The sequence below is a fragment of the Erithacus rubecula genome (genome assembly GCF_903797595.1).
Source record: "Erithacus rubecula genome assembly, chromosome: 2".
NCBI lineage: Eukaryota > Metazoa > Chordata > Aves > Passeriformes > Muscicapidae > Erithacus > Erithacus rubecula.
The window spans coordinates 102,027,852-102,039,887 of NC_136685.1; the positions used below are offsets into that span (position 1 = coordinate 102,027,852).

The 12,036-nt window shown below is 42.6% G+C and overlaps 1 protein-coding gene across 2 annotated transcripts in view; it reads left to right on the top strand.

Annotated features, from left to right (window-relative positions):
- The window catches only part of ACSS1 (acyl-CoA synthetase short chain family member 1), a 28,576-nt gene extending 17,036 nt beyond the window's left edge, over positions 1 to 11,540 (top strand). The window contains exons 7-14 of one of the 2 annotated variants that reach the window (XM_079328374.1): positions 81 to 218; positions 785 to 877; positions 4,620 to 4,732; positions 5,112 to 5,238; positions 6,930 to 7,057; positions 8,513 to 8,576; positions 9,141 to 9,259; positions 10,415 to 11,540. In XM_079328374.1, coding sequence (XP_079184500.1) covers positions 81 to 218; positions 785 to 877; positions 4,620 to 4,732; positions 5,112 to 5,238; positions 6,930 to 7,057; positions 8,513 to 8,576; positions 9,141 to 9,259; positions 10,415 to 10,588 — 956 coding nt within the window. In that variant the 3' untranslated portion in view covers positions 10,589 to 11,540. The remainder of the gene's footprint in view (positions 1 to 80; positions 219 to 784; positions 878 to 4,619; positions 4,733 to 5,111; positions 5,239 to 6,929; positions 7,058 to 8,512; positions 8,577 to 9,140; positions 9,260 to 10,414) is intronic. The other variant, XM_079328375.1, reaches the window with a different exon arrangement.
- The last annotated feature ends 496 nt before the right edge of the window (positions 11,541 to 12,036 follow it).

The following is a 12,036-nucleotide window of genomic DNA, read 5'->3' on the forward strand; positions in this document are numbered from 1 at the left end:
TGGCTGTTAACCTTCCAGCTGAGCGTTTACAGCAGTATGTCAGTACTGGAAGGGTAAAAAGCCAGTTTGTGATTTTGCAGGTCGTTACTGGGAAGTGGTGCAAAGGTTAAAAATTAATCAGTTTTATGGAGCACCTACAGCGATACGCCTGCTGCTGAATTATGGAGAAGAGTGGGTGAAGAAATATGACAGATCTTCCTTGAAGGTTTTGGGTTCAGGTAAGTGGCACGAAATCTTCATCTGAAAAAGACAAAAGGTTCTAGTGAAATGAAGATGCCAGAGGAGCTCAGCTGACTACATGGGATGTGGTTAGAAAAAAGATGATAAAGCAGGCTCTGGCTATTCATATATTTTCTCAGCAGAAGAACCAACAAAATCGCATTTTGGATCCATTGAACTTTTGTATGATTGCCTGTTTCCTATATTATTTTGCAGGATCATATCTTGGCTAAAAAGATTTACCTAGTGTTGAAGGGCATCACTTTGAATTTTACTGGCATAGGCGACCCAAGCAGCATTTTCCTACATTATTTTCTAGAGATTCTTATTACATGACCTGCATTGATTAGTTACTTCCAGTGATATTCATTGCTTGCCTGTTGGTCCTTCTTGAAAAGGTCAGTCTTCAGTTACATGAGTGCATTGCAGTCCTTTTTGCAGTCCAGCAAAAGTGCTGTAAGCATTCTGCTTGGAGGTTATGCATTCAGCTTGTGCGCCAAGAGGGAGAATAAACTGCCTGCAGTCTCCTGAGTCTTAGGTTGTTTTCTTTCTTGTTTTGGTCTAGTGGGAGAGCCCATCAACAAGGAAGCTTGGCAGTGGTTCTACCAGGTGGTGGGAGAAGGGCGCTGTGCCCTTGTGGACACATGGTGGCAGACAGGTAAGAGGCAGCCTTGGGGGACCCCAACCTTTGGCAGGCTGCTGGTGGGGAGAGAGGGATTAACATATTTCAATTTGATCCAACAAGTTCTGTAAAAAAAACCCCTCCTGGCCTTTGGATCAGCCTTTGAAAGTCACTGGGAAGTTTCTGCACATAACAGCAGTGTAACAACATGTAAAAGAAATAGCAATGTTGGGGTTTTTGTTTTCCTCTAAATGTTCTTTCATTTTTTGAGTGCTGGAAAATGCCAATTGCTGCTAGAAATATGAGGCAGAGATTGAATTTCTGGGCAAAGCTGGAGATAGCTTGAATTACAAAACTGATTTTCAGTTTATTAACTTGTTATGGTCTTACCATGCAAAGGCACTGAAAACACCACATAGCTACAATCTATACTAGGATGTGCTTTGTTTTCCTTTCTGGGAATGGCCAGGGGAGTGTGGAAAACTAAGATGTGTAGTCAAAAGGACAACTGCAACTGCTCTGGCAGATTGGAAAGGGGTGAGTAGAGACTTGCTGGCTGCCCATCAGGTGGCTGGAGGACAGTGACCATTACCCAGCAAGGCTGCTGGGGAGCACTTTCTCCCATGATTGAATTGATACTCTGTACTTGTGTTAGCCCTGGAGCTTTGATGCCTCAGAAAGGATGCACCTATGTATTGGCAACTTGCTTGGCCCAGCTGTGTGCATAAGTGGAGGTTTGTTTGCTGTGTACAAGCTGATGGACACAGTGACTGGCTGTCTCCAGTCCAGCTGGAGCAGAATTGTCCTCTGCCTCTACCTCCTGGCCTTTCTGGCCAGCAGCAGGAAGAGGCCACATGCTGTACCCAAACTGGGGTTGTGCTATCTGGTGCAGCTCTTTCCTGGCTCCTTAGCACCCAGTCCTCTCCTTTCTGGGCACCAGCACTCAGGAGTTGCTAGAGGTGTCTTGCAATATGTCCTTCTCAAGTAGTGAGATGCAGTTTGCCATGGAGACAAGAGCATAGCTGCTGGTATTCTGTCTCTGCTGAAAAATAGTCTTAAAGTGCCATTGAGCAGCATATTCATTCCCTTTCCAGTCAAGCTGCTCCTGATTTTGTCCTTATCTCCTAGCATGCTGTCTGTCTCAGTGTGATAAATTTTCTTCTGGCACACAACCAAGTTCCATTTAATCCAGACCAGACTTGCAGGCTCTTTTTTTATTATTTTTAAATTTTCAGATTTGAAATAAAACCTCTTCAGAATTCAGAGCAGCAGTGTTAACTGCTATCTACTTCAACTACTGATTTCTTAAATCTTTTGGGTTCCTACATGCTGAGCAGAAGGAAAGATGACTGGCTAGGTCTTTCCTCATCATATGCTTTCCTCCTCACTGCTCTGAAAGAAAACACCATGGAGAAGCAGTTAATTAGTGCACATTAATGTAACTGAGAGGAATCCAGTTTAACCCTAACATCTTTTGGTTTGCTTGTTAATGATGTATGCCGTGTTAATGCTATGTTATCTATTTCCTCCAACAACAGCATTAGATCTTGTATTAAGCTATAATTCTCCTGGTATTTTAGAGCAACAACTAGGGTGAGAGGTTAAAAAACCTCTCACTGGACAGCCTGTTAATGCAGAGTACTAGGTCCTACCTTGAACCAGGCATTGTTTTGCAGGTAAACAGTTACCAGCTCCTGTAAGCATAATATAATGATAAATATTAATGACATCGATTTTATTAGAAAGTGGAATCAATAATTTTCTAGAACTGATGCTTTCATAAAGAGGACCCATTACATTAATCTTGGAAAGATTATATATGCCATTTAAAGGTAAAAGGAGTGTGGGAAGAGATAACAGAGACAATGTGATGGATGCTGGCTGTGGTCCTGCAGTGTCACCTTTCCTATAGTTTCAGAATAGCTGGTTAATTGTGCTGCTGTGTGCAGCGTCCTCCACAGAACACTGCTCTTCCAAGCAGCAGCCTGTTGCCAGCTAGTAAAGCTTGGCAGGCATCAGCAAATGGTGATTTAAGAATCCACTTTAAAGTCTTTGGATGAGGCAAGTAAGTGAGAGAGCAACTATGAGAAGCAATTTTAATAGCGTATTATGTGCAGATGAAAAATTCCTATGGTTTTTGTTGTTAAGATACCAGGTTGTGGCTGACAGTAATAGAATCAAAGCTGTATTTGAGCTTTAGGTGTAGTTCTTTGTGATACAGAAGAGACACTACATATTTTCACTTTTGTCTCTGACTTCACAAAAAAAAAGAACAGCCATGAACAGAAGCTGGTTTTGAAAGACATCTCCAAATATGCTCCAGAAGCTTTTGTTTTGGCATCATCTCACATTGATTTATACTGGGCTGGAGCTTCTGAAACAGATTCCCTCAAAGCAGTCACTCCAATCTGTCTATGGTGGCAGAGAGCACTTGCTCTACTCTGCTGCCAGATGGGATCTCTCCATGGCAGAGGGGAGCCTGGTTCATAGCACCCATCCCTTGCTCAGACTCTGATGTCCTTGCCCAAAATCTGGGTGGGTTTGTGTTGTGTTTACAGTATGGGAGGTAATGTGGAAACACAGCTTTGCTAGCTCTGCCTCTGAATAGAAAGGCTTCATAAGGGCAGTGTAGAGCCTAGAAATTTTGCTTGATGTCATCTGTCAGTGGCTAAAATTGGTACATCTAAACCAATTTATAATAGGTCTTCACCATGTGAATAATTTTTAAGGCACCCTTGCTACCATGCAGCTCCCTCAGGAGAGAGACTTTACTGCCTTGTGTGTGGCTGGCTGCAGGATCTGTAGGATGTAGCAAACACCATATTGAAACAACTCTCAGTGGTGTATTTAGGATAAGCTCTGGCTTAGCAAGAGCAACTTTCAGTTTAGTCAGGGTCCCTGTTCCGATGCAGGTTTCATCTGTGCAAACAGAGATCAGCAGGTGTCTGGGGTGCTTCTTCCTGAAACAATTCAAACTCTCCTTTTCAAAATTAACAAAAACATGAAGTGAATGCATGCCCATCGATGAAGTGGAAAATACTTCTATGTGTACACCACATGTGGAACCATTTGCTACAGATCTAAAGCTTAAGGCCATCAGAGACCCTTCTTTATAGCTGGATGTAAATTCAGGTTCCAATTCAGCCATTTCAACCCCTGGTTTAAATTTTCACAAGCTCAGCAAAGCTGGTTGAGGAATGCACTCTCCATGTGACAGAACATACCTTTATTTATAGAGCTGTATTTTTAAAAGCTTTATTTTCCTTTTCGTTTCTCTTTTTTGTTTTTGTTTCTCTCTTGTGTTTCTGAATTAGATTTAGAATAGAAAAGATCTCATTAAGGTTGGAGTCTGATTTAATGTTCATCTCAGCAGGAATAAAAAAGTTCGATTAAAAGGTTTAATTTTGACTAGAAGCTCAGCCTGCCTGTAAGGGGTCGCTTAATCTCATACTCTGTAATAACAATAATTCAGACTCCTGAAGTGCTTTTCCTGCTAACCTTAGACAGCTGTAGAAACACTACACTAGAGGGAGATAAATCCCCAGACGTGCTTATACTTTCCCTGCAAAATCACTTCTGGGGAGGAAGTAGGGCTGATGAGTACTGCCCATGCCAGGCCTGTGCTGCTTTCAGATGTCTATGCTTCTTGGTCCTGCAGAAGTCATTTCCAGTGGCAAGATGGCTTCACTGTTTTCTTCTTGACCTAAGAAGAGATGGAATTTGCTTTCACCCAGCAGTGGGTGGACTACATATATTTTGTTTCTCATTTTTCTTCCAGAAACTGGTGGCATCTGCATTGCTCCACGGCCCTCAGAGGAGAAAGCTGAGATTATTCCAGCTATGGCTATGAGACCTTTTTTTGGGATTGTGCCTGTGCTCATGGATAAGAATGTGAGTTGGGGCAGTGCTGGGTGCCCAAACAAGAACCTGGTGTGTGTTTCTGCTTTAATCACCTGTTGAACAGCAAAGGAATAGGATACAGAGGATGCTTGTTTTTCCTTAAAAATGGTAGAATAGATGAGCAATTTATATATATAGTATGTATATATATATGAAGAGAGAGAGAGAAAGAGAGAAAGCGCATATCTCAGTTGTCCATACATATTTGCCAGCAGGGCATTGCAAGTAGTCTAAAAGAGCTGTTTGCATTTACTTTCTCCACTTGTGACCCTCCACTGGCAGTATGGAACAAGTGACTCTTATGGCAGAGAAGCTCTTTATTATTCCTCTTTTGTTCACCTGTTCATCCCTCCTGTGCTTGAACCTGTAGGGAGAAGTTATAGAGGGCAATGATGTGTCTGGTGCACTCTGCATTGCCCAGCCATGGCCTGGCATGGCAAGAACAATTCATGGAGATCACCAGCGCTTTATTGATGCCTATTTCAAAGCCTACCCAGGTAAGGAAAGTGCCAAGGGAAAGCAGCTTCACTGCAGTATAAGCACATGTATTAAGCACATACATATACACATAGGTTAACCCATATATATATATACACACTGTAGTGTAAGCTGAATATTTTCAGCAGTAGTTTCTGTTATTTCTGCACCATGATGTCTAGGGGGCCGTGTCACAGGTTGCAAGCATGGCCTGATGGTTTTAGGTAGTGTTGACCTTTATAGCTGACATAAGCGATATATTTTCTAGAAAACTTGAATGCCCAAGCTTTAAAGTCCAAATGCCTTTCCTCTGGAATTTTGAATCTCATTTGGAAAAAGGCATATTGTATGGGAAATACCTCCTGCTTCACTGATTCTTAAGCCTATGTTAGAACCTTCATTTTTAGAATGTGGTCAAGTTGTCTGGTAAGTAACTAGAAGTGGCAGGGAAACATTTTTTATAGGACATTGGACAAGACAACTGTCTTTACTCAGGAGAAGAAACTGAAAGGGATTTGAAAGCTACAGGGAAGGTAAGAATTAGACAGGTGATCCTGAAAATTGTACAAAATGGGCTCCATAATAACTAGTACAAGAAATCGACCCCATAGTCCTTTATTACTTGCTACATTTGCATCAAATGTCATGTTGATATTTAGTGGATAGCTATTTAATTGATCTGGAAGGGCAGAAAACAGGACTTAAAGTCCATGAATAGGGCAATAATGGGTCCTTGCAAGAACCACCTTCAGATTTCATAGCAGGAGCTGCCTGCTGCTTCTCAGATGTGCCACTGGAACAACTCAGATGCAGACATGGCCTTGGTGAAGAGCCAATACAATCTGTGTTACCAGATGTTCCTCAGTGACACTGGAGTTTGCAGGAAACCCTGGGTCATTTTCAGTTTCCATCAAATGTTTTAGACTCTCCATGCTTGTCATGGGGTGCTTTGGAGTTTTTAGCTAATCTGGTAGCAGTGTTTCTCCTACATTCACATGCTAGAAAGTGACTGTTATCTGGGATTTGAAACTTCGTTAGCTGGGAGGGGAAAATGGCTTTTCATCCATCCTGGTGTAAGTGATTTAAAGAAACTGGCAGTGTTTCCACATACAAAAAGTAACAGAGCTGCTCCCTTTCAGCTGAACAGCTGTAGTTTTCCATATGTGCTGAGGTGCAACCAACAGCAGTTCTGAGCTTGATGAGTAGCCTGTGCCATGATGGCAAATGACATTTGAAGTTGTTTTGTCTTAGTACTGGCTGCACCAAGAGGCCTGAGCATGCAGCTGCTGTGCAGATGTGGGCATGCAAAGCCTAGAGAGGTCAGAGAACCCCTCTTGGTTCTGTAAATCTAGCTGAGCATCGCTGGGTTGTGTTGCTGGGCTTGGTTTTGTTGTAGAAATGTCAGCCACTGTTTGCTGCTGATTGCATACAGTGGTTTGTCCATCTTGGCAGAGACCTGAGCTTCACCATCTTGGTGCTCTTCAGGTGCTTATGAGGAGCCAACACAGCTCAGGCAGAGCAGAGGAGGGCTAGGCATGGCAGAGGGAAGTGAAAAGTGGTGTGAGGCATGTCACACAGCTGTGAGCTTGTGAAGCCTGTGAGCTACCTGATCCACCCTGCCCTCCTCGCCATCCTATGGTACGGTCTGTCCTGCACCAGAGCCCAAAACCAGCACACTTCCTGCTGCTGTACAGCCCTGTCTTTGCTGCAGGTTACTACTTCACAGGGGATGGTGCTTACAGGACCCAGAAAGGCTATTACCAGATAACAGGACGCATGGATGATATCATTAACATAAGCGGACACAGGCTGGGGACAGCAGAAATAGAAGATGCAATGGTAAGTTCCAAGCAGGTAGAGGTCCTTTGACAGAGCATATCTGTGGGGTAGGGTGATCCTTGCAAAGCAGCTTTGTCTCTTGCCTTCAAACCCCCATCCCTGCACAGACACAGCTTCATGCACAATGAACAACAAAGGTGCAAGAGGAAAGAGCTCCCTTATTTAGAAGAAAACAAATGAGCAAGTGAGGGGAGCCACACTGTGGACAGTCCCTGCAATTGAACTGTCACAGCTGTTTCCTCTCAGCGATGTTGTACTGTTGTAGTTGGCGTTTTGGATGCTAGTGGACACTCCATAAGTGTCTCTCCTATTTCTTCCTTCCCTTCTGCTAACACCTGACTTCTCCTTCCTAAACCTGTGATTCCTGCTTATCTGAACTAGCTGAGTATGCCTGAGAATTCAGCAGTGTTAAACATAACGCAACCTTGATTTATGTTAGCTGCAAAGTTAGCCTGTCATTTTGAGAGAAAATAGTATTATCTCAGAGAATTGAAAACAAAAAGTCCTCAGAGTGGTTATATTTAAAGCTTGACCTGTATATTTATTTCTATATTATGTGCCTTGTGTGCAAATGGCACTTAAATGTAACATCTGATGAACCTGAACTGTGTTCACATGGAACACAGGATCCTACTTTATCATCTCTGAGTAATTATTTTGTTTGTGCAAGTTTTTGACCATAGCTATAGAATCCAGTTCCTCTCACAATCTACATACATGTATGCATGTAAAAGCAAATATATTTATGTGCCTGGATTACTCTATGATGTTTACTTTCATATTAATCTAAGATAAGGTAATCCATTATTTGGTGTGGGATGAAGATATGTGATTTCTTCTGGTCTGTGTACTTCTTACTGCCAAAGAACGTTCAATTAAACTCTGCAGTGCAACACAAGTAATCACTGTTGTGAGCATAATAACAAAAATGCATTTGGGTTAGGGAATGAAGAAACCTGATTCTTTCTGCTTTGTGGTGAGCTTTGGGCACTTACAAACACAAGTCCAGTGTGGTCTGTGATGTTGGCAACTTCACTTTTTACCTCTGCTGGCCACAGTTCTCTGTAGCACTGAGCACTTCAAGACTGGTTTTGCATTTGGCAGTGGCCAGTCACCATTTGGGACCACAGTCATGCACAAAGAAAGAAAAAGAGGGTTTCCAGCGGTTGCAAATTCACCTTGGTGTGTAGTTGGTTTAGCAGTGGATGTAGGAGTACTTATTTTTGTGTATAAAAGCAGGGTCAGTACAGAGCTGCTCCCTGAGATGTGACCATGGCCATGGCCATCAGCTGACCCTGCAAATTGGCAACCAGCTTTGCTGTTGAGCTTTCAGCAGAATCTGTCATGGGGAGAGTGAGATATGGCAAGTCGTTTTGTTTGTGGAGCAACTGGCACAAAATCTGTAGGGCTTGAAGCAGTTCTGATTTGTGTATTTTTGCTTGACTTTTTGTGAAGGCTGATCACCCTGAGGTCCCTGAGACAGCTGTGGTTGGGTATCCACATAAGATCAAAGGAGAAGGTATGTGAAAAGCAGTGTCCTGACATGACATCTGCATATACTTCCCTTAAATTCTAACCCAGGCTGCTTGTTAGAAAATGCTGAGGGAATGAGAGGGCAATTACCTTAGGCTGACTGGCACTGCAGCCTCAAGAGACAAAGATAGTAATGAAAACAGCTACATGTTCCTAACGTGGGTGTAACTCCCTAAACTGCTTTCATACATAGTGTTCGTGTATATGGTAGAGCTTCCTTTTATAGGATTGTGCTTAGAAATGTCCTTTGAACAGAATGGAAATAGCTAATTTATACTGGCCAACTTTTGATCCCAGTAACACTCTGGCAATTTATGTTGACTTGTCTTTGTCACTGAGATCAGTCGTTGATGCCAGGAAAAGACTGGACCTTCATTTGAGGGCTGGAGTCTGACTTGCTTTTGTAAAAAAGATAAATGGTTTTCTTTTCAGTTCGTAGATTGTGCATAGGAATGATTTGAAATCCTCCCTGCCATTCAAATGAGCACCCTTGGTCTTTCCAGACAATATCTAATATGAGGTTTGTAGCTTCTGCTCATTTGTCTTCCAGGTGCCTTTGCTTTCATAGTGCTAAAGGAGCAGACACCTCATGTAGACCACATCAAAGAAGAGCTGAAAAACATAGTGGCTTCCAAGATAGCAAAGTATGCTGTGCCTGACCACATTCTGGTAAGTGGGAGACTGAAACTGGTACCAGAACACAGAGCACTGACTGTTTCTGTTGCACAGCAGGCCTGGCCCTGGAAGCACTGATGAGCTCCAAGCTCTTTCTCAAGCCTCCTCACCTTTCAGCAGCTCCCTTTGCATGTTAGGGGAGAGTAGACAAAGCTGCCCCTTATCTGTCCCTCAAGGTCTGCCTGCATCCATTTCTCTTTTCTTGGAGGCAGTGACTAGATGCTTCTTTGAGGGGCTCTGCTTTAGCCACATGCATGTAAGGTGAACACCAAGGCACAGGCAACAGAATACAAAAGGAGCAGGCAAGAGTGGCTCCTTCAACTTGGAACAGCCCAGGATATCCTCAGTGGTTTGGAGAAGCTTCCAGAAATTGCCAGTGTGCAAGGGAATGCCTCCATTTCCCTGTATTTTGGGATAGTCTGGCAGAGAAGTCCTCTAATTCTTTCCTTGCATGTCAATTAATGCTATAGAATTTTGTAGCCTACTGGCCTGATTATGAGCAAAATGTGAAACCTATTGGTGTTTCTGCTCAGTGTCTGAGAACTCCTCATCAGGCTCACATTTATGCTAAAGCCTTTGAATTTGCTGTAAGTCCTTCCCAGGAGGCATAGCCAAGGCATTTAAGATTGTTTTGGTTATGACGGAAAGTGTGTAGGCTGACATACCAGGCAGAGAGAAATATCAGCACACAGGACATATCCCTAGAGTAGGAGACCCTGCAGCTGGTGTGCAGAATTGTGTTGCTTTACATTCCTGTCCTGTAAAGCTGAATATATATTTCTGTCTGTTCTGGTAATGCATTGAGATTTGTGTCACCATTAGTGTCTAAGTTTTCATGTGTAATTAGATTTTAATAGTTAACAGCATATTCAGGACCTCATGCCTAAAAGAGCTGTTTGTCCTGCAGCACTCAGTCTGGACATGGCAATGGGGAACAAAGTCCACTTAAAATAAGAATAAAATGTATAGCTAGTGACACTCCTTTCCTTGGACATAATCTAGTGTGCTCCATGATCTATTTCCCAGGAGCCTCAAAGGATCTGTGGCCATGAAATAGTGTGCCAGGCTTAAGATAGTCCAGTCAGATTTCCTTGTGGTTTTCAGGAGGACTCAAGTTCTATTAAAGGTGCATCCTTCCCTTCTTTGCAGGTGGTAAAGCGGCTCCCCAAAACCCGATCAGGGAAGATCATGAGAAGGCTGCTGAGGAAAGTAGTCACTGAACAATCAAGCAACATGGGAGATGTCACCACACTTGATGATCCAAGTGTTGTCAAGGAGATATTGGATGCTTACCAGAAATACAAGGAGAAGAGTTCCTCATAATGGGCGGCTCTGGAATTTCTCTCCTTTGGAAATGCAGAAGGTCTCAAAATAACCAGGCAAAAAGCATAGTTGTCTCTCGGTGTTTTTTAAAAAAAAACTGTTTCCTTCTAGGGGAAGATGATTTTCCACTCCACAACATTTTTTGAGATGGCCCGGGGGTAGGAGCAGTCTGCAGTTTTCCACTGTCAGTGAACTCCTTTTCCTTGTGCTCAGGGCTGTTATAGAGCAGCTGTTGGTGGTTTCCATGATCTATGCTGAAATTTAGCATGAGCTGATGCAAGTTGCAGATGTTAATGTTTCTATTTTTAATGTTCCTGTACAAGAGAATGTTTTTTATATAGTACTTCTTGCTGTTTTAAAAGAAGCCCTCGAAAACACTTCAATTTTTCCTTCAGCTTGGATATCTGAGTTCAAGCATTTCACTGCAACTGGGGTATCTTTTCAGCAATTCTGGGTATTCCAGTAGATGTTTCATATGCATTACTAGGGACATGAGAAGGATGTGGCTAGTCTGATAATTCATCCTTGACTTTACCTATTATTGTAATATCTCCTTTGGCTTTCCTCAAATGGATTTGTTCCTAGCACCATGTGTCCTGGGACTTCCCAGGGACTGTCAGAGAGCCTGTGGCCGTTCATGTCTCACCTAGGTAACCTAGCATCAGCACTTACACCTGCAAAAAGGAGCCACAAAGCCCATGACTGGACTTCCTACACATCCTCAGTGCATTGCTGCCAAACTGATTTACCAAATATATAAGTGCCATGTGGGTACCCACAAACTGCACAATCCACTACCAAAGTGCCTCTTAGATGCCTTGTGAAAAGTGACAGCAGCATTCAAGACCAGCAACCTCAGAATAGCAGGGAAGGACAGCCTTTGTCTTTCCTATGCTTTCAGAATTGCAATTAATGTAGTCAGTGTTTTATTTCTTGATTCATTTTATAATGACCACATTTCAGTTGAAGCACTCCTATATTTGGGCTGTACAGAAGAATTCGTAGGACTACTTATTCCTGAGTTTAATTGGAGCAACACTGTTTTTTCCAGGGTGACTATGTACTGGAAAGACAATTTGTGCACCTAACTGGAGGCAGGAAAGGCAGGAGGGAAATGGGAAGCGGATGATCTGTAGGACTGGAAAAGGCTTGGGGAGTTTTTTGGCCAGCAAAGATTCCTGTACCACAATGGGAAGCAGAAGTATATGTTCTCAAAAACAGGTGTGTTGTCTTAGATCCAGAGTTCCTCCAAGGATACCAGCTGCATTTGGTTTTTAAAAAAAATTATTTCAAATGTCTCTAGGGACTGAATAATACAGTAAAGAATATCATGCTTTGTTAAATATCCCATCCTTCTGGCTGAAATGCATTTTTATATTAGTCAACACCCTGTGAACTTTCAGAAGATTTGAAGATTTGATAGAGTTGACAGTATGTTAATATTTTAG